This window comes from Mercenaria mercenaria, chromosome 8 (assembly GCF_021730395.1).
Source record: "Mercenaria mercenaria strain notata chromosome 8, MADL_Memer_1, whole genome shotgun sequence".
Lineage (NCBI taxonomy): Eukaryota > Metazoa > Mollusca > Bivalvia > Venerida > Veneridae > Mercenaria > Mercenaria mercenaria.
In genome coordinates this window covers 3,796,845-3,820,634 of record NC_069368.1, presented here as the reverse complement: position 1 = coordinate 3,820,634, position 23,790 = coordinate 3,796,845, and the positions used below count along the sequence as shown (strand labels likewise).

At 36.5% G+C, this 23,790-nt stretch overlaps 1 protein-coding gene across 1 annotated transcript in view; it reads right to left on the bottom strand.

The window, feature by feature from the left end:
- The window catches only part of LOC123565892 (HAUS augmin-like complex subunit 1), a 33,073-nt gene extending 9,636 nt beyond the window's left edge, over positions 1 to 23,437 (bottom strand). Inside the window, exons 1-6 of the mRNA XM_045359661.2 lie at positions 23,345 to 23,437; positions 7,121 to 7,295; positions 2,426 to 2,558; positions 1,471 to 1,605; positions 974 to 1,097; positions 22 to 87 (exon numbers count right to left, since the gene is read on the bottom strand). Coding sequence (XP_045215596.2) covers positions 22 to 87; positions 974 to 1,097; positions 1,471 to 1,605; positions 2,426 to 2,558; positions 7,121 to 7,295; positions 23,345 to 23,365 — 654 coding nt within the window. The 5' untranslated portion in view covers positions 23,366 to 23,437. The remainder of the gene's footprint in view (positions 1 to 21; positions 88 to 973; positions 1,098 to 1,470; positions 1,606 to 2,425; positions 2,559 to 7,120; positions 7,296 to 23,344) is intronic.
- Between the last annotated feature and the right edge of the window lie 353 nt (positions 23,438 to 23,790).

The window sequence follows — 23,790 nt, the reverse complement described above, 5'->3', positions numbered from 1 at the left end:
AAATAACAATTTATCACTTACCTCTGCTCTTTGTACCAAACTTCCATGATAAATACTGGGATCTGCACCACTCTTTTCTAAAACACCCTAAAAAAATACAGACCATGAAAAATACTGGAATCTGCTCCACTAAATCTGCTTTTTCTAAAAAAAACACCCTAGGAAAACACAAATGATGATAAATACTGGGATCTGCAAAACTCTTTTCAAAAACACACTACGAAAATGAAATACAAAGTTTACAAAGGAACTGTAGCTGAATTATAACACTTAACAGAATATGTGTTAAAATCTTATTTATTTTTAGGTAAATTGTTTCCTAATTACTGCATAGACAAAAATGTACTTCAGTAAAATAAATCTTTAAGTACTTTTCAGAACAAGAGCTGTCAGCGGACAGCGCGCTCGACTATTCTCAGTGCTTGATAGTATAATATAAGCAATGAGTAAAACTTTAACATTACAATAAGCATATTCTAAGTCGAAAAGGGTCCATAATTCAGTCAAAATGCTTGATAGAGTTGCCTCCTCCTTTTTACAGACTGGAGTCATGATGGTAAACAAGTATACAAAATATGAAAGCAATATCTCAATGGACTTTGAAAATATTTGGGGTGGTACGCAAACTTTAACATTTATTCTAAGTTGAAAAGGGGCCATAATTCAGTCAAATTGCTTGATAGAGTTGCCTCCTCCTTTTTACAGACTGGGGTCATGATGGTAAACAAGTATGCAAAATATGAAAGCAATATCTCAATGGACTTTGAAAATATTTGGGGTGGTACGCAAACTTCAACATATGTGTGACGCTCATGCTCAAGCCGACGCCGGGGCGAGTAGGATAGCTCCCCTATTCTTTGAATAGTCGAGCTAAAAAAAACACCATTATGAATATGTTGTAAATGCAAGATAACAGCTCAACTTTTAATTCATTAATTCTGTCTTATGGTGACAAAAGGATATATATGATTACCTCTAACTTCTGTACTTGTGACTTGTACTCTTTAGCTTTAACCCTGATAAACTGTGTGTCTCGGGCATGTTTTTCCATCTCCGGTTGTTCCTCTACACTTTTTCTTTCTAAATCCTCAAGTGCCCTGATATAATGTACCAAGGAAAAAGTACTTACAGAATGCACAAGTTCACATTCATTTCATCACATTAGAATGTTATGTTTTGATAAAGTTAAAAAATATTCTACAGTATTCAGACAATAGTATTCAGATTTTACAATATTTAGATTTTACAGTATTCAGATCTTTACACTATTCAGAATCTCATACTATTCAGATTTTAAAGTATTCAGATTTTTATACTATTCAGATTCTTATACTATTTAAATTTCCAAGTAATTAGATTTTACAATTTTCATTAATCTTACCTCGTTTGTGACCTTGTGCTCTTTCTACTGAGTTTACTGCAAAGCCAGGGTGTAAAGTAGAAGATCTGGTTAAGATTGTATAAACTTACTTCTTCAACGCACTGTATTTCAAAACAGCTGTTTTTGTTTTCTGCACAAGACTGTTGAGAATTTTCTGTTGTGCTCGGCGAGATTCCTCTGTTCTCCTGATCTCATCCTCAAGATGCTGCAGTGCCAACAGGAAACTGTAAAATATAAAATACTTTATTGAATTGGATATAAATACTAAAATTCCTCCTTTACCTGAACCTATCTACTTATTTTTTGGCTGAAATGCTTCAAGGTTCAAATTTGTACCAGAATCTGTGGATGACAGCAACAATACAAGGTTGGCAAGTCCACAAACTCATGGATTACAGCAACAATGCATGATGGGCCAGAGTCCATAAACTCATGGATTAGCAAGGTTGGCCTATGCCAACCTTGAGTTCATCAGCTCATGGATTACAGTGACAATGCATGATGGGTTAGAGTCCATAAATTTATGGATTAGCTAGGCCAACCTTGAGTCCATCAACTCATGGGTTACAGTGACAGTGCATGATGGGCTAGAGTCCATAAACTCATGGATTAGCTAGGCCAACCTTGAGTCCATCAACTCATGGATTACTGTGACAATGCATGATAGGCCAGAGTCCATAAACTCATGGATTAGCTAGGCCAACCTTGAGTCCATCAACTCATGGATTACAACTTGATAATGCATCATGAGCCAGTCTATAAACTCATGGATTAGCTTGGCCAACCTTGAGTCCATCAACTCATGGATTACAGTGACAATGCAAGGTTGGCCTAGAGTCCATAAACTCATCTGTCCAGACTGTGATAATGAAAACCCATTAAATAGTTTCAGATATATGCCCAAAGAAAGGAACTGCATATCCACTTGACCTTGACTCCAGTATTCTCCAGATTACTCTGTTTCTGGGGGTACAGAACCATTCTATACTAGTATTCTGTACACATGAACATAAAATACTGCAAACTTTAGCTTGATATACTTGCCTGGTATCTGAAGCGTCTTTGGTTTGCAAGGATAATGCAAGATTTGCTAGAGTGCGTAAACTCATCAGTCCAGACTGTGACAGACTGGCTGCAGTTAAGTTGATACACTGTAAAATGTTCTCAATCCGTCTGCCTTAAATACAAAGAAATTCTATTAAAATATTGAATCTAAACAAATAAGTCCTTTTTAAAATGTTTACAGATTATATATCAACTACATTAAAATGTGAATGTGGTACTAAACAACAGCTGTCAGAGGACAGCAATGTTTAACTATTCAACAGCCTTGTCAATAAATAATGTAAACTGAATGAATAAAAAAGTCTAAAAAAGGGCATTATTTTGTTAAAACACAAAACACAGTTTGTCACGGTGGTCAAGTATGTGAAGTTTCAATCCACTTCCATTTATGGGTATTGAGATACCAGCTTACATACAAAAAAATAACCAAAAATTGCTAAGTCGAACAAGCAAATTCGATGCATTGATATCCCCTGCCACATGGGTTTGTGGTGAGGAATGGCAAAGAAATGTATCCGGCAAAAAGTTAAGAATGTTACTAAGAAACAAACAATTTCATTAGTCAAGATCAATTTAACAGAAAACAAAATGTTTAAGTGCACATAATAAATGTATGTTACGTTTTGATCCTGACTAATGAAATTATTTTGAATGGAATATGTTTACTGTAATAAGCATAACTTTTAGAATTATATGGAGTGAAGTGTAACTACAACAAAATATAGTATATCAGTAGTTTGGCACCAAGTGTCGTTGTTTAACATACATGTACATTTGACATAAAAGAACAGATGTCCTTTAAAAAAGAGTACAATCAAGAAAGAAATGGGGGGGTGGGTGGGTGTGGTTACAACTTCACATGCTGATAAATATTCATGGGAGATTTAAAACAAGAGCACCGCCTTGCGGGTGCTGACGCTCATCTGATTTTTTTTGTGTAATAGAAATATTGTCCTACCCATGATTTTCTAAGTCTAAAAAGGGCCATCATTCTTGCAAAAAGCAGGATAGAGTTATGTTTCTTGATGTACAGTGTCCACTTATGATGGTGAAAAACTGTTGCAAGTTTTAAAGCAATAGCTTTGATAGTTTATGAGAAAAGTTGACTTAAACATAATACTCAACCAAGAAAATGATTTTTAAGTCCAAAAGGGGCAATAATTATTGCAAAAATCAGGATGGAGTTACGCTGCTTGCTGTACAGGGTCAGCTTATGATGGTGAACAAGTGTTGCAAGTTTCAAAGCAATAGCTTTGATAGTTTAAGAGAAAAAGTTGACCTAAACATAAAACTTAACCAAGAAATCTGATATTTTCTAAGTCCAAAAGGGGCCATAAATCTTGCAAAAAGCAGGATGGAGTTATGTTTCTTGCTGTACAGGGTCAACTTATGATGGTGAACAAGTGTTGCAAGTTTTAAAGCAATAGCTTTGATAGTTTAGGATAAAAGCTGACCTAAACATAAAACTTAACCAAGAAAACTGATTTTCTAAGTCCAAAAGGGGCAATAAATCTTGCAAAAAGCAAGATGGAGTTATGTTTCTTGCTGTACAGGGTCAGCTTATGATGGTGAACAAGTATTCCAAGTTTCAAAGCAATAGCTTTGACAGTTTGGGAGAAAAGTTGACCTAAACATAAAACTTAACCAAGAAATCTGATATTTTCTAAGTACAAAAGGGGCCATAAATCTTGCAAAAAGCAAGATGGAGTTATGTTTCTTGCTATACTGGGTCAGCTTATGATGGTGAACAAGTATTCCAAGTTTCAAAGCAATAGCTTTGATAGTTTAGGAGAAAAGCTGACCTAAACATAAAACTTAACCAGGCAACGCCGACGCCGACGCCGACAACCGCTCAAGTGATGACAATAACTCATCATTTTTTTTCAAAAAATCAGATGAGCTAAAAAGTTGTTGTTTTTTTGGTGGGGGTGGGGGGGGGGGGGGGAGAGTGTGGGATGGGGATGACCGGGCGAGAGTACAAAACTTCTCATGTTGTTGATAATAAATATTGATGGAAAATAAGAAATGAAGAAAATAAGGCAGTCAGAAAGACAGCTAAATCCCCCGCCACTGGTATGGATAGTGAAAGGGTAAACCTTTGACCTTGAGCAGTGACCTTGACCTTGAACTGACATGACTGACCCATAAATTCTGAACATCATCTAGATGAGGTGATCATTTGACCCAAGTTTCATGAAAATCCTAAAAGGGGTTAAGGAGATAGAGAGCTCAAACCTTTGACTTTGAGTTGTGACCTTGACCTTGAGTTGACATGTCTGACTCATGAGTTCTTGATGAGGTGATCATTTGACCTAAGTTTAATGTTAATCCTTCAAGGCGTTTAGGAGATATAGAATGAACACAAAATGGAAGGCTCAATCCTTTGACTCTAAGTTGTGACCTTGACCTTGACCCGGCACGGCTGACTCATCAATTCTGCACATTGTCTTGATGAGGTGATCATTTGACCCAAGTTTGATGAAAATCCTTAAAGGGGTTTAAGACATACAGAGTGGACATGAAATGGAAGGCTCAAACCTTTGATCTTGAGTTGTGACCTTGACCTTGAGCTGACATGGCTGACTCATGAGTTCTGCACATCGTCTTGATGAGGTCATCATTTAATCCAAGTTTCATAATTATCCTTCAAGAGGTTTAAGAGATACTGAGCGGACACGAAATGGTAGCCTCAAACCTTTGACCTTGAGTTGTGACCTTAACCTTGAGCCGACATGGCTGACTCATGGGTTCTGCACATCGTCTTGATGAGGTGATCATTTGATTCAAGTTTCCTGATTATCCTTCAAGGGGTTTAGGAGATACAGAGCGGACACAAAATGTAACGGAAGGAAGGACGGAGACCATTCCTATAACCCCCACCACTTGTGTGCTCAAACCTTTGACCTTGAGTTGTGACCTTGACCTTGAGTTGACATGTCTGACTCATGAGTTCTTGATGAGGTGATCATTTGACCCAAGTTTAATGTAAATCCTTCAAGGGGTTTAGGAGATACAGAATGAACACAAAATGGAAGGCTCAAACCCTTGACTCTAAGTTGTGACCTTGACCTTGAGCCGAAATGGCTGACTCATCAATTCTGCATATCGTCTTGATGAGGTGATCATTCGACCCAAGTTTGATAAAAATCCTTCATGGGGTTTAGGAGATACAGAGCAGACACAAAATGGAAGGCTCAAACCTTTGACCTTGAGTTGTGACCTTGACCTTGAACCGACATGGCTGACTCATGAGTTCTGCACATCGTCTTGATGAGGTGATCATTTAATCCAAGTTTCATAATTATCCTTCAATAGGTTTAAGAGATCGTGAGCAGACACAAAATGTTACGGAAGGACAGAGGAAGGACGGAGACCATTCCTATAACCCCCCACCAGTTGTGTGGCGGGAGATTAAAAAATTGTTGGGGTTTGGGGGGCGGGGATGCTGCATGATTGGGGTGGTGGGGGGGGTGACTGGTGGGGGAAGGGTACAACACTGCAAGTTGATAAATATTCATGGAACGTTTGAAAATTTTTAAAATAGGGAATGGAGGGGGAGGGGGGTGACCAAGGCGGTGGGGGCGACCGGGTGTAGGTACACAACTTCACATGTTTACAATATATGCTCATGGAAAAAAATGGAAGAAGTTTAATGAAACTCTACCAACTGGTTAGTTTGTTAAAATATGTGGATATTTAAACAGTTAAAGGGCAATAACTCTGAAGTTACTGAAGACATCCTGACGAAATTGTGTGTGCACTACCTCATTATGGTGATCTAAATTCAGTTTAAGTTTCATAGTTCTAGGTCAAATATATCACAAGTTATGAAGCAGAAATTGCCATATTTGTAGTACCCTACATTTTGTATATAGTTAACACTAGAAACTTCTAAGGGCCATAACTCTGGTGTTACTTGGGCAATCTGACTGAAACTTGACAGGCTGCATAATCACATAGTGATGAACATGTATATGAAGTTTTATTAACAACCATTTCCTAGATATGGCTCCAGACGGACAAAGCCAAAACTATATTCCTCTGCTTTCGGTGGGGGATAAGAAGGGGCATGATTTTGTAAAAAAGCAAAATAGAACTATGAAACTGTGAACTGCAAGTCAGATCATCACAGTGAATAAGTGTGTGAAGTTTCAATTCATTCCCTAGTGGTTATTGAGATCCCAGCTCACGTACAAAAACTTAACCAAATTGGAACGCCAACGAAGATGCCGACAAATGGGCGAGTGTCGAGCTAAAACTCTATATTTACATTTTACTCATGAAAATCAATATTGGTCATCTCTATTTCTTTTTATCTTTATATATACACAGTTGAAACCGCATTAGCAGCCACCTGTATTCAGCAACCACTTCCCTTAAGTAGCCACAGTCAGCTATCTTTTCAACCTGACTGTATTAACTTCAACTTATAAGCAGACAGACTGTGTCACTCTCTTGACTGGCTGTATAATACAAGTCTGACAGTAGTTTTTCAAGAGTGAAATGAAATTTGGGTGTCCTTGACCAACCACACTAAATTAAGGAACTTTTAAACCATCACCATTGTTTACTGAATAAATTGTGAAGATTTTGAACACTTCACAATCTCAATAACTTAATAATGTCGCACAATTTTGTTTGCCAGAAATATCAGATATAAGTTGGCAGACCTACTTTCTACATTGTATTCCTCTGCCTTTTGTCTCAGATCCTCTATAAGGAGCTGGCAATCTTTCTCCTTCTGTTCATTTCTGTGCATTAAGTTGTACAACACACTAACAGTAAACTGGTTAAGCTCATATGACGGTACAGACTGGTCACCAAATATCTTCTCCAGCCATATTTGAACCTGTATATGATATATAGTTGTTAAGCAATTATTCTTCTTACATATAAAAACAAGAGCTGTCTAATGACAGCGCACTCACTTGTTTGAAGCTCTTCCATGGATCTAATACTAGCTTTAACAAAATTTTCTAAGCTGGAAAGGGCCATAATTGTGACAAAAAGAAAGCTAAAGTTATGTAACTTGTCCTCAGAGGTCATGTCATGATGCTGAAGACATAAGTGAAGTTAACATTTAGCAAAGTAGTTTCTGAGAAACCTAATTACATTAAAAACTTTAACCTTTTGTGATGTCATGCAAACACCGACAAAAGGGTGCTTAAAAAGCTCTACTATTTGAAAAATCCAGGAATTCCAAATCCCTAAGTAATAGATCTATATACTTTTTGTTGAAACAAAAAATTTTCTTATCATCTGGCAAAACCTCTAAATAATACCTCGGATCACTCAAACATGGATGGCTAGAACTCTTGAACAACCTCTCTTGTCCAGACTTATTAGTGTGATCATACCTTTTTAGTTTTTACTTTAACAAAAGGGTTGAAAGGAAGGGAATTTCAAGAGGAAGATTATTCCACAGAAGTCCTGGGAAAAAAGGAGTATTTGTAGTAGTCAGTGGTTACAGAGATTAACCTGTAAGACAGTGCATGGATGATAATGGCACGATTGCCTTGTTAGAGGGATGAGATAATCTTCCATGGGGATTGCAACCAGTTGTTTTGAGATTTTATACATAAGAGAGATTCAGGAGTCAATGCTGTGAGATCTAGCCTGCACCATTTTAAAATGTGTAGCATGTCAGTGACACTGGATGTGTGGCCAAAGTCGGACATAGCCCAACATGCTGCCCGACCCTGAACCAGTTCTATTTGGGTATGTGTGTAATGAGACCAGACTTCGGATCTATATTCCAGCTGTGGTCTGATGAGGGTCTGATATGCCATGGACTTAAAGGGTTGAGTTGACCTTTGTATTATTGCTGAGGAAACCTAGAGTTTGATTTGCCTTTTTGACTGACTTATTTATGTGGGCGTTCCTTGAAAGATCATTTGAGATATCCAGGCCAAGGTATTTTGCTGAGGTAACAGATTCTAGAAGTGTATTATGCAGGTAGTATTGTGAGGGGATAGGATGTTTCCGTCTTGTGACGCGGATAACTTGACATTTGACAGGACTGAATTCCACATCCCAGTCAAACTCCCACTTTTCTAATATTCTAAGGTCAATTCAAAGGGTATTTGACTGTTTGACTGAGGTAAGTGACATGTACATGTATATTGCAGTGTCATCAGCAAATAGACTAGCCTTACTCATTTAGCTTATCAGGATGACTTATTTTTTATGGTTGTCATCCCTCTAAGCTTTACCCGTATCTGCATTTTACTGTTAGGAAAACAAAGTCATTAAAAAATCCAAAAATGTCATAATATACTGATCATGCTGATCAGACTTACTTGCTTTAATAAATTAAACATTCAAATTCATGTAGGAACTTCAAATGGGTTGAATTTAATTCATAATTTTAAATAAGAGACTTAAATCTTCGGAAATATGATGTGACAGGTGTGAGGAGATATCTACCCTGACACAGGTTTCAATAAACAGCAGACTGCCAATGACACTAAATTACAGAAACAAAACACATAATATACATTCATAAAACTACTATTATATTATTATTATACCAGATTTTTGAGCGCCCTTTTCATATGGAATATACATTTAAAGGCGCTTTACAATTAACATGTGACAGATCGCAGATATGTAGGAAAATAACAAAAGATGACATATGCAATCAAAAAACTGAAACTGAACAATTTAATTAAACGCCTTTTTTATAAATAATATATTCAATGGCGTTGTACATAATAACCAAAAATAATAGTTATTACAACAATATCATAAATGAACAATGACAATATTTACAGCCTTACTGTAACAAACAGCCATGACCACACCCCACCCCTTGAGGTCGTTTTAGCCCTATTGCCAATACCAGTGCTTTAAACATCTGGTAGGCCCAGACGGGCTGCATATAGTGGTTCAACCTCCTGGTAAATGGTGCCATCATATACTGTATTAGATAGAAATACCACACACTTCAAGTGAAACTCAAGTCTTGCGAAAAACACACACATAGAACGTCATAACCCTTAAAATGTGACATGATGAAATAAAAGATGAATTGTCAATTTAGTTTATTACATGATGAATTGTACAGTTAACAGATCTTCGTCAGTGACGAATGACTTGCTGTAGTTCTGTATTACAAAATAACAATGGCATATTTATTATGGGTAGAAACAGTCACAGTTGGTATCTATGTGTTGTAGAAAATTTTGAAAAGGTGTGTTTTGAGAGCTCTTTTGAATGAATTAAGTGATGAATCTTTTCTGAGATTGACAGGGAGAGAGTTCCATAGTTTTGCAGCGGCAACCCTGAAATTTCTATCCCCATAGGTAACCAGTCGACTTTTTTGTGGCACAAGGATAATTGTTGCTGCACTTGCTGACCTCAGATTTCTAGTTGGCACGTACACTTCCAGTTAGTCTCTCATATACACCGGCGACTGTCCATGCAAGGCCTTGAATGTTTGAATGAGAATTTTGTATTTGATTGTATCTTGTATTTGAAGCCAATGAAAATCTTTAAGGATTGGTGTTATATGTTCAAAACGGGTTGTTTTCGTAATAAGACGTGCAGCTGCGTTTTGGACAATTTGCAGTTTGCTCGTTGTTGATTTTGGCACGCCGTACAAAAGAGCATTGCAGTAATCTAATCGTGAGGTCACAAGCGAGTTTATAAGGGTTTTTGTGAATTCAGTTGTCAAATATGGTTGAATATGACCAATGTGTCGTATTTGGCCGTAGCATGTACGAGTCACAGAATTAACATGATGGTCCATGTGCATGTTCGAATCAAGCGTAGCACCAAGGTTTCGAACAGTTTTTGATTGTCTTATGCTCGATTCGCCAACTTTCAGTTTTAGATTTTCAACATGTTTGGAGTGTTTATGACTCGAAAAAAGAATTACTTCAGTTTTGTCTGCATTCAATTTTAACATGTTTGAATTCATCCATGAGATGATTTCTTTTAGGCATTGTTCAACTCGTGTGATTGTGGCTGCCTTTGATGCTTAGTTAACTGGTTTAAACAACAGATAGAGTTGGGAGTCATCTGCATAAAAGTGGTGGTTTAGACCGTGGTTTCTACAGATGGACCCAACTGGCTTTGTGTACACCATGTAGAATTTTGGGACTAGAACAGATCCTTGAGGAACACTGCATTTCATAAGGACCGGTTCAGAGAGTTTGCCATCGATGCATACTGTTTGGTAGCAGTCTGTTAGATATGATGCCACCCACTGAAGTGGTTTATCAGCGAATCCAAAGTTAAATTCGAGTCTGTGAAGAAGGGTGTTATGGTCAATGGTGTTGAATGCAGCTGACAGGTCCAACATCACAAGTACTGTGATGCCACCTTTGTCTAGGGATTCGAGAATATCGTTCTGAACTTTTAACAATGCGGTTTCAGTGCAATGTCAGCGCAGGGTTCAAATTTAGACAAGCATACAAGCTAAATGCTAGTGGAATTTGAGAATACCTAGTGGGCTTGGAATGTACTAGCTAATTTCAGCTAGTCAATAAAATACTAAGCAAATGTCTTCAAAGAATGAATAAAGTTAGTTCTGCAGGTGTACATTTTTCTGCATGAAAGGAATGTATCATTTATGTTTATAAATGACATTTCATTGTTCAACAAAACTCTGATATAATGCATGATTGCAGCTTGCATCAAGTTAACATGGAAGGCTTTGACTTTAGCTTGTAAGTGGATAAAAAAGGGCACTAGCTATTTTGAGCTAATAGAATTTTTTTGTGACTGGCTACTAACAGAAATTAATCAGTAGGTTTTGGGCAGTAAAATATTAATAAAGTTATTAACCAGTATCTTCTCATTTTAGCTAGTGAACAAAAAGGGCACTAGCTACTTTTAGCTAGTAGAAAATGTTGCTAAATTTGACCCCTGCAGTGAGGCAAGTTTATGCTTTAATGTCAAGATGAATTCATCATCAGAGATGTAATCATTACAAATACCAGCAAATGTTCCCAACTGTTTTCATTGGGGATTTCCTAACAGAAGTATGCAGAATTAGTTTGGACGTGACAGTGACAGCAACAGTCAACAGGGCCGGCAAAATCTCAGATAATTTTACTTGTCCATGGACAAGTAACTTTGAAAATTTACTTGTCCATACTGCTAGTTTACTTGTCCGTACATTTTGTATAAACTTTTACATTTGGTATTTGTATAATAATGTACAATGTACTAATTATCTATTTACCTGTATTAAGACAGCCAGCAGCCTATCAAGCCTTATGCTATAAAAAGTCAAACAGTATTGAAATCAGCTTTAAAGTTTAACAAGAAGTTTCATACACAGTCAGTAATAGTTATGGTGGTGTCTCAGACTCACTCAGTCCTTGATTCGAAAAAATGGTCGATTCTATTTTATTCATTTTCTTAGTAATGTCATTTCCAACTAGAAGACTATTGTTTCAATAAAGTTGTTTTCAAAACACCGTACTGACAATTTTGTAATATTTTGCGCTATACCAATGTAAGGAAATGGGTTTATTTCTTATAAACACCAAGTCACCAGTTTGGCATTACAAAAACAGCATCTCACTCAAATAGAAATGAAAAGTAAATTGTGGAAAATAAAGATGCGTTCAATTTCCATATCAGTTGATCGACGAAAGACCGTCTGCCACCCGTCATCTTTATGTAGTTGAATATTTTCGAAACAAGTCGTTATTTTACCATGGATATCACACATATGTGTAGTGTATATGATATACTGATGATTATATGATTATGTGAAAATGCAGAAGTAATGAAATACATGTTGTTATGGTTTTTTTTGCATATGGTATACTTAAACAAGAGGGCCAAAATGGCCCTATATCGCTCACCTGTTATCATTGCACTTAAGGACAAGAAGGTCAAAAAATCATAATCAAGATCAATAAAAGAATTATGAAAAAATATAGTTGAAATTTTCTTAAAGTTACTTCAAATAAAACTAGAGTTGTCACAAAAGTGACGAATTATACCCCCACAATATGGCCTTATCACAGAACTAAGCCAATGTCAAAGCCGAACTTGCTTGACCTTTGACCTACTGACCACAAAATCAACAGAGGTCATCTCCTAGTCATGATCAACCTCCCTATGAAGTTTCATGATCCTCCGCCCAAGCGTTCTCAAGTTATTGTCCGTAAAAGGTTTAAATGACCTTTGACCTTTGGAACTCAAAATCAATATGGGTCATCTGCTTGACATGACCAACCTCCAGATTAAGTTTTCTGATCCTAGTCCCAAGCATTCTCAAGTTATTGTCCGAAAACTGTTTAAATGTTCCGGGTCACTGTCACCTTGACCTGTGACCTACTGATCTCAAAATCATTAGGGGTCATCTGCTAGTCATAACCAACCTCCCTATCAATTTTCATGATCCTAGGCCCAAGCATTCTTAAGTTACCATCCGGAAACCGTTTAAATGTTCCAAGTCACTGTGACCTTGACCTTTGACCTACTGACCTCAAAGTAGAATTTGACCTGTATTTCATGATGTTACACCTGTGTACCAAAATTTATGATCCTTGGCACAAGCGTTCTCAAGTTATCATCCAGAAACCATTTAACTGTTCTGAGTCACTGTGACCTTGACCTTTGACCTACAGACCTCAAAGTCAAACTTGACCTGTATTTCATGATGTTACACCTGTGTACCAAAATTTATGACCCTAGGCCCAAGCGTTCTCAAGTAATCATCCGGAAACCATTTAACTGTTCCGAGTCACTGTGACCTTGACCTTTGACCTACAGACCTCAAAGTCAAACTGGACCTGGATTTCATAATGTTACACCTGTGTACCAAAATTTATGATCCAAGGCCCAAGCGTTCTCAAGTTATCCGAAAACCATTTAACTGTTCCGAGTCCCTGTGACCTTGATCTTTGACCTACAGACCTCAAAGTCGAACTTGACCTGCATTTCATGATGTTACACCTGTGTACCAAAATTTATGATCCTAGGCCCAAACGTTCTCAAGTTATCATCCGAAAACCATTTAACTGTTCCAAGTCACTGTGACCTTGACCTTTAACCTACAGACCTCAAAGTCAAACTTGACCTGCATTTCATGATGTTACACCTGTATACCATAATCTATGACCCTAGGCCCAAGCATTCTCAAGTTATCATCCGGAAACCGTTTAACTGTTCAGGGTCACTGTGACCTTGACCTTTGACCTACTGACCCCAAATTTAAACTTGACCTGTATTTTCTGATGTTACACCTGTGTACCAAAATTTATGACCCTAGGCCCAAGCGTTCTCAAGTTATCATCCGGAAACCATTTAACTGTTCAGAGTCACTGTGACCTTGACCTTTGACCTACAGATCTCAAAGTCGAACTTGACCTGGATTTCATGATGTTACACCTGTGTACCAAAATTTATGATCCTAGGCCCAAGCGTTCTCAAGTTATCCGAAAACAATTTAACTGTTCCGAGTCCCTGTAACCTTGATCTTTGACCTACAGACCTCAAAGTCGAACTTGACCTGCATTTCATGATGTTACACCTGTGTACCAAAATTTATGATCCTAGGCCCAAGCGTTCTCAAGTTATCATCCGAAAACCATTTAACTGTTCCAAGTCCCTGTGACCTTGACCTTTAACCTACAGACCTCAAAGTCAAACTTGACCTGCATTTCATGATGTTACACCTGTATACCATAATTTATGATCCTAGGCCCAAGCATTCTCAAGTTATCATCCGGAAACCGTTTAACTGTTCAGGGTCACTGTGACCTTGACCTTTGACCTACTGACCCCAAATTCGAACTTGACCTGTATTTTCTGATGTTACACCTGTGTACCAAAAATTATTTCAATTGGTCAATCCTTTCTTGAGTTATCATCTGGAAACCATGCAAAACCAACGGACCAACTGACCGCCAAGCTCACTCCTATATACCCCTCCCCCCCACCACTCAAACTTCGTTTTGTGGGGGTACAATTATCTTCAAATCAGGTCAGTAGTTTCATGCCCTAAGGATAACATCAGAGGAGGATAGGAGCAAAATGACTGATGAAGTCCAAAGGACAGGAACAACAAAGGGAAGAAATTAAAAATAAATCTAAGTCCTCAGAAAAAATATCTAAGTCCAAAGGACAGGAACAACAAAGGGAAGAATTTAATCAAAAAGAAAAAAAAAATCTTACAAGGTATGTCAAAATACACCTAAACATTGGAGGTACCATCCATGTTGTACCACAGAAAAGTGGTCTCGGTGGCCAATAATAAAAAAAGTTACTAAATAAGCTATTTATAGTAACATAAAAGTGTATATGTGTGTGTTCGGGATTAACGTCTTTTTCAACAATTTTTCAGTCATATAAACGAAGGTTTTCTACTTGTAGCAGTGAGCACAATGCCCAACTTTATAGTGCTGCCTAACTGGAATATCACGCCGTAGACACGTGGCATGATACCCCACCCAGTCACATTATACTGACACCGGGCTGACCAGTCCTAGCACTATCCTCTTAATGCTGAGCGCCAAGTGAGGAAGCTACTAGTACCATTTTTAACGTCTCTGGTATGACGTGGCCGGGGATCAAACCCACGACCTCCCGCACTCGAAGCGGACGCTTTACCACTAGGCTACCGGTCAGTAACATAAAAGGGAAGTAATTGAAACAAGAAAGTAGGTCAATAGGTCAAGGTCATAGTCAAGTGACATCATATTACTTGGGGTCATCAGGTAATTATAATTAAACAGTCTTGAAAATAGGATCAGATGATTTATCAGTTATTTTTACTATATAACTCACATAATAACTAAGTGACCCCAGGGCGGGGCCTCTTTTAACCGCAGGGGCATAATTTGAACAATTTTGGTAGAGGACTACTAGACAATGCATCATACCAAATATCAAAAGCCTAGGTCGTATGGTTTCAAATAAGAAGATTTTTTAAAGCTTTTTCCTATATAAGTCTATATAAAACTTGGGACCCCCAGTGCAGGGCCTCTTTTCACCCAAGGGGTAAAATTTGAACAATTTTGGTTGAGGACCATAAGACAATGCTACAAACCAAATATCAAATGTCTAAGTGCTGTGGTTTCAGACAAGAAGATTTTTAAACTTTTTTTCCTATATAAGTCTATGTAAAACTTGGGACCCCCGGGGCGTGGCCACATTTGACCCTAGGGGATAATTTGAACAATCTTGGTAGAGGACCACTAGATGATGTTACATACCAAATATCAAAGCCCTAAGCCATGTGGTTTTATACAAGAAGATTTTCAAAGCTTTCCCTATAGATATAAGTCTATGTAAAACTTGGGACCCCCGGGGCGGGGCCACATTTGACCCTAGGGGGATAATTTGAACAATCTTGGTAGAGGCCCACTAGATGGTGCTACATACCAAATATCAAAGCCCTAGGCCATGTGGTTTTGTACAAGAAGATTTTCAAAGTTTTCCTATGTAAGTCTATATAAACCATGTGACCCCCAGGGTGGGGCCATATTTGACCCTAGGGGGATAATTTGAACAATTTTGGTAGAGGACCACTAAATGATGCTACACACCAGATATCAAAGCCCTAGGCCCTGTGGTTTTGGACAAGAAGATTTTTTAAGTTTTTCCTTTCGGTTGCCATGGCAACCAGAGTTCTGCATGGAATTCAATTCTTCGAACAATTTTGAAAGGGGGCCACCCAAGGATCATTCCTGTGAAGTTTGGTGTAATTCTGCCCAGTGGTTTTCAAGAAGAAGATTTTTTTAGAAATTGTTGACGGACGATGCACGACTGACGACGGACATCAAGTGGTCACAGGAAGGGCCTGGGTGAATCACCATATAAGTTTTATCAACAATTAGTTCGATAATTAAACTCAGTTAGGTAATGAGCCGTAACAGCATTGCTGATTGGCAGAGTACAGTTGCCTTTCCTGTAACTGTTAATTTGATTCGCTTTCGCATATCTCCGGAAAATCTCACAAGTACCTGCAGTAAGTGGAGCTTGAATTACAATGGTGAGTATTTAATGTATTTTTACGTAAGCAGTTAGCGAGTGTGGATCAAAAGAAAAATCGGGTGATTTGAATATTGCTTTGAGCAGTCAGGGGTGTAACTGTTTCAAGTTATCGTAGTTTATAACCCATTTGTATTATTGCTTAAACTTTCATAACTTGTTTCAGTTATCATAAAATATTACAAAGCCCTGTGCCAATTCCTCATTATGAATGAGACTAATGCAATTATTTCCTGAATCCTTGACTTTTTATCTTTCCAGCTATGCAGTAAAAAATTTTAAGCAAGGCTGATAAAGTTTTATGCAGACGTTTTAAAGCTATAAAACTCTTCATATCCCATAATGCTTATCAGGTCATGCTCAGACTAAAAGAGAATTTGATTAACCACAGTTTGCTACTAATTTCACTTTAAAGGTCACTTTGTGAGAACAGCAAAAAGACTTTTTTTGAATAACTTACCCGAGTTAACTATATTTTATAACTATTACGCCTACACTTGAAAAAGTAACTGAAATAGGTTACATAACTTAAAACATTTACACCCCTGACTGTTGAGAGTCTGAATTGGAATTTCAATCAAATTTTAGGAAGCAGATGCTCAATTTTCACTTGTCCATGGACAAACAAAATGCAAAAATTCAGTTGTACGGACCCACGAATGTATGACTCTGACAACTGGGACAATTGATTTTGCTGGCCCTGATCAAAAATCACGCTGTTCCGAAACGTCCTATTACTTGGACTACAAATAGACGCACAACACTTTGGACATGGTATTTCGTGGGAGGTCATATGTAAGCTAGGAAAAGCAGGGGCCCAAGCACAGACCCCTGTAGAACTCCAGAAGAGACAGGTATGGGCTCTGAGCTTGTAACGGTTATTAATAAAACCCGGACCGGCCCGGCCCGGCCCAAACCACGGAAATAGCCGATTCCGATTGTACGGAAACCACCGAAAATTTACGGACGGAAGGCTAATATAATTACGAATGGTAATACCGTCATCTTAATCAAGGCAAATTTATGTATATTTTATTTTATTATTACAAAAGTAGAAGCAAAGTATTTAATATTGATGATACGTATGTTTGATGAAGTATTGCACTTGACATAAGCAAAGACCTAAAATAACAAGATATTTGAATCACATTCAATCAAAGAAGTAATACGTTCAGCAGTCGGTACCGTACAGACACGAGATAGCAGTTTGCAGGATACTTTCACTCAACAGAACTGGACAGGCTAGTTAATGGTGCGTCGTTATTTCACACCTAACGATGTGACACTAGGTTGTGTAGTACAGCGGAAGGGTCTATACCGTGCACTGGAAGTATTTATGAAATTTGGTTGCCCGACCAAGATAGCGTTTTAGCATATTAAGTATTAATTTAATAAAAATATATTGCCTTAGGGAACATATGAATATAAACACTCTTATTTTAAGGTTGTCAAAGATTTGCATTGATAAGTACACATTTTGCGAAAATTAATTAGAAATGTAAGTTTATGAAATTATTATTATACTCCTTTTGCCTATCTCGGACCAAGACAGATCGAAAATAGATGAACTTCGAAGCTATGCGCTGTTTTCATACTTGCCATTTGTTTCAGGTTGTTGAAGTATTCAAATTTGAATATAAAACTATAAATTATATCAAAAGCTAAAAAAATAGTCCACTTTTTACATTTTTTCATATTAAAGGGAGACAATTACAAAATTTCATAAAAAGTATCAAAGTAAACATTTCCAGAAGAGGTATAACTCTATGTAATAAGTCTTTGTTCCTGAAATACAAGAAAACTGAAAAAAAATATCATAAAATGTTGCTCAAATGATAAATCATATGATTTAGCTTTAAACAAAACCGGGTGATATGTATGGAGATGATACCCGGAGTTACAGTAAGTTGTAGAAATGAATGAACTTGAGTATAGAATATGAAAGATCGGTCGCAAAGTTTCAAACCGGACCCCCACCCCGAAACATGCCCGCTCAGTCTGTTTAAAACACAACAATAAAAAAAGAGGTAAATATGTAATATGGAAATGGGAGGGTAGTGATAGCAATGAACTTTCGTGTTTTAACAATTTACTGCTAACGTTTTTCTTTTGTTTTTGGATTATTTAATTTTTTATTTCTTTCTTTTATATTTGAAATAATACTAGCATATCTTTTTAACACAGAATTAAAAAGAAAACCCGGTCTGGTCGGACTACGAACTATTTCAGCCTATGCTTATACAACTATTCACATAATGTTAACTTTTTGTTTTTTAAAATGAACATTTCAAAGCATGGATTACAAATGTGTGCAATTCAGATGTTAAAGTATTATACCCCACACAATGTCCAATGCAATTTTCCCATTAGTTTAACTTGAATAATATATCTTATTTACAAGCGTTTTTATATCTCGTGCGCAAAATCGTTATTTTCAATTTCTGCGCATGTGATATTATACAATAATTGCCTTTTGGTGAGGTCGATATGAGCCGCGCCATGAGAAAACCAACATCCGCGCAGTCTGGTCAGGATCCATGCTGTTTGCTAACGGTTTCTCTAATCGCAATAGACAATGTTGGTTTTCTCATGGCGTGGCTCATTATGTGGATTTATCGGCCTGATAAAAGCAACATCAACCTCGGGCGAATTTATCGACTTGATATCGCTTTAACAGGTCGATAAATCCACATATCTACCACACATAAAAGGCGACAATTGTTTTATTATTAAATCCAGCCTACTCATAAGTATAAACATTAGATACAAATGTCTGCAACCTTAGGTCATCTTTCGTGGTTAATTGTATACGACGTCGCATAACGTGTGGACGTCACAGCTGGAGGTCAATACGTGTGTTTGGCTCCGCCTTCGAGAAAATACGACTTTTTATCGTTGAACATGTGACTACATCTAGAACAATGGAAAGGACTATAAATATAGATTTAATGATAAAAAAAACTAATTTCATATCGCATGCGCAACAACGCTATTTGTTTTTCTGCGCATGTGACATTACATTTTCATGTCTCCCTATGTAAAATCGATACTTTCGTACTGATTAAAAGACGATGCACTTATTTATACATAGGATTAAATTACTTTATCTTGTGTTCATACATGTGTGAACCGGCCTATTTTTCGTTTCTGCTTTTGAATGATTTGTTCTACATGCAACATTTTGAAAACAATTTTTCATCAAATATTAAACTGAAACTGTCACCATCAGATTGGAAATTAACTAACTACTAAATACTAAGAAAATAAGTGCTCTCATTATATGTTCCGTAGTTATTGCCGTTTTTCGAATGTTACTGCTGCTGATTTTGTTGAAGTATGCCCATAAATACAGCGTTATGTAACCTCAAGACTATATCTATCAAAAAGTATTTTTATACAGCAAAGTCGCGACAATTTCTAAGTGCTTACTAGTAAAGCCTCCTTAATTCTGTCTTCATTATTTAGTAAGTAATAACTTTTTAATGTTAAATAAATCATTTCATTAATTTTTCGGTATAATAAAATAAATAATGTATTCCTGAGAGGGTGATCCCTCGAAATAACTCTATCCGTGACTAATATTTTTCAATGCGACAATTGTAAGTTACAGTAGAGAAAGTGTTTAGTATTTAAAATGTAAATGTATAATAAAATGTTGACGAAAATGGGCTTAAAATCCTAAAAGGCCACAATAGGAAATTATTCTTCCCGGCTAACTCTGACTTTTAAGTTGGTCGGGACTTTGATATGCACAGTCAAAATTTTCCTAGCACCGCAGCATGAAAATGAACCTGGTAGTCACTTTATAATTTTATTTCATCCAAAAACATTTCAGGAACATTTTCAGAAAATAAAAGATACATACTGAGTGGCGAACGATCAGTAAAATGTTTAATAAGAAGTACTATATTATGTTTTTCATTACGCCGCTTTTGTGTGTAACATGTATTCAGGTATACACGCGTAACAATAAAGATCGGAAAGAAATCGAAAATGGCTAACAAAATAAGAATATAATTTAAACGAAGTTTATGCTGTTGTAAACTTGTTTTGGTGATTAACTTATTTTTCTCTTAGATACAAGCATTTGTACGTAAAAATTGAGTGTGCAATAGCTGCGCGTGAAAATAGGGTAAGAGAAGATTAAGACAATACCGCGAAATCGAAGAAGGAGACCCCTGTTTATTTTTCGCTCATATTACAATTCATTTTTTTTATCATAATTGTATTTGTGAAAAAAGAACACACTACTTAGTCATTTCCGTTTGAAAACATATAATGGACCCGGTATACCAAATGAAACATAATTACTTTTTGGATATAATGGACAACCCAAAAAATAAATTAATCTTCGTAAAAACAGAAATGTCACAACAATTTATATTTAGGGTTGAGCGAAAATGTGATTTCTCGACGCGATTTGCGTAAGAAGTACGAATTTTATCTTTCAATACAATGTAATATCGGGTGAAGATCAACTTTTACTATTATTTAAACAAGTTATGAAGGATGCAACTTGTTTTTGGAAAATCCCGCTCATTACACTTTCTTTACCGTAAAGTTGAAAAAATATGTAAGGTTAAAACTTTTCTGAGATGCTTTATGGATTTGGCCACACATGGGTCGTTTAACAACCCATTTTAAGCTGGAGAATTACACTCAGATCCTTCGTAAAAAACTGCAAACTATCGTACAGTTACTCTGTATATAAAAAAGCAACAGTTTAATTTGCATAGTTACATAGGCTTGGTTCTACCAATGAAAAAACTAACAAAACGTAGGGTCTCAGAATGCGACAGCATTAAAGCTGCTCAATATAGATCCAAATACAGTTCACATTCCGGTGTGGTCACGTGACCATAGTAAAGTAAGCAATGTTAGAATAAATCGTCTGCAGTACACTGTGATATTGATAAATTTACAAAAAAAATCTTAATGAAGAAATTTGTGAGATTTGAAAAACACCATCCATTCAAAGTTTTCTTTTTCTTTTTCCAGACTTATTTGTAAATTATGATTAGCGGGCTCAAACGATTCTTCTGTTGTTATGTATCAAAAATGCCGAGCACTAGCAAACTGACTGAAAGGGTATTCTGTATACAATAATATATCAAATCAACCTAAATAAATTGCAAAGTTTTGCAAGATATGTCTAACCATTGAAGTTTAATCTTGAAGTATCTAAATGCATAATCTGAAAGTGTAGAGCATTGGTAAATATCCAAACGAACCTTAACAAGTTTTTACTTGGTCTTTTTTCACGAAACATTGTGATTCGTTCTATATATTGAGTGCAGTTAAATGGTAATTTTGTTCCCATTTAAAAGATTTCTTTTTCGCGTCGAGTTTTGGTTCACCAACTAATGTGAAATACACTCGATGACTGCTTCCTGGACACTAACCAGTACTCTCACCGAAAGAAGGGACTGTTGGAGTTACGGTCAAAATCCGCTGACAGGATCCGACCCCGCGACCTCCGGATTACGAGACATCTGTACAAAAATGAAAAAATGGTAAACTTTGTATCTCGATTCTACTCTATATAGTTTTGAACTAATTTGAATATAACTTAAGTAAGTCAGTTTATTCAGAGATTACTTGCAAACTTGAAAAAAAAGAGAAAAAAAAAAGATGTTAAAACATCATAGCAACCTGCCGAATATGAAATCGAATATTGAAAGTACAAAGACTATGCCAAAAACTGCAATGTACCACAATATATTCAATGTGTGACTTTCATCGTACGTCAATTCAGTCGACTAAGTTCAGGAGATACTCAGAATACTGCGTGAACAAACCTATCTCACAATTTGTTTCTATATATTTATACAGGAATATTTTAAAAATATGGGGTACCGTGTGTAAAATTTTTCAATATTCAACGCTGCATTCTTCGTGCGTAATCGGTATCCCGACCTATCCTAAATTTTTTACATGACCCCAAATGTTTTATGGTCTTTGAGATTTTTTAAAACTTTTTAATAAAAAGTGTTCATTCTATTCTTTAAAAATTGTCAGTGATATTAGAAATTATTCGTATTCATTTTCTTTCTTTTTTTGACAGAAAAATAATTTCTGTAAAGTCTCATTGAACAAAAAAGTATCATAAAAAAACCCCCTGCCTGTTTACTAACTATTTTTAGGCATGTTACCGGACACAAAGAATTATTTAGGCTTTGGGAATGCACAGGTGAAACAAAAACTCTTTGATGCCCGAGAGGATATCCTTTCTTCGAAATATAACAATTTTTTGGACGAAACGTAATTATAAAATAGTATATAATGATAACGATACAAAATATCGGGAACTAATTAGAAAGCTCGTCAAAACAATGCTATGTATAACGACTTCCTGTGTACAAGTTTACAAATTATATTAAGACGTTTTTGCAACCAGAAAGAACACAGTCTTAACCCATTCATCAAAGAAGTTCCTCGCGGGCATCATAAAGTTCAGTGTTGTTTTTTTTTACTAAATTCTAAATATGTAAGTCGATATGAACACGATATCATTCGTAATTATATTAGCCTTCCGTTCGTAAGTTTCCGGTGGTTTCCGTACAATCGGAATCGGCTATTTCCGTGGTTTGGGCCGGGCCGGGCCGGTCCGGGTTTTATTAATAACCGCTTGTAACACTTAGGATTACAAAAGCTCTTAATTCATTTAAGGGTTTTGTCATGAATGTCGTAACCATGCATTTCAAAAAGGACTTTCTCCTGGCTCAATACATTAATACTAAACTAAAGTTTTAAAGGATCAAGTCAGCCTGTTGTTTGTTGTACACTGATTTTTCCTGAATTTGAAATGTTTTGGTGTTTTGAAGTTTTGTAAATTGAACTTGAAGGAAAAAAAGACTCAAAACGACTGATGAAAGTAAAGATAAAGTAATAGTAATGACTCTTAAGCCTGTGCTTCTTTTAACAATGCTTTTTTGTTACCTCCTGATGCTGTCTGTTCATTTTAACATTATTTTGTAGACCTAAATTATTACTTGTTTACAAATTACCGCGCCGGTATGATGAGTATCCAAGGGAGGTAGCTATTTCATAAAGGCCAGAAACCACTAAAATCAGTGTTGGGTTCTAAACCACTAAATATATGCAGTCTCTTCTCGATTCAAGTGTAGTTAGGTTTATACAATGCAAGTTTAATAACTAAGCTTCAGGAATTGGAGTGTCTTGCATTATCCGTCCGCCAAAACCTGAATTGACATACATTCTTCTGGAGAAATCACACATGGGCATTATATGCAACTACAAATAAAGTTTTAATAAAAACAAATCCACTAGTCAGGCTCAAAATCAAAGCGTTTTAGTTATGAAGAACTATAATGATATACTCAGTCTGGTGACCTCGGTGATAAACTTCTTCAGTGTATCTAACT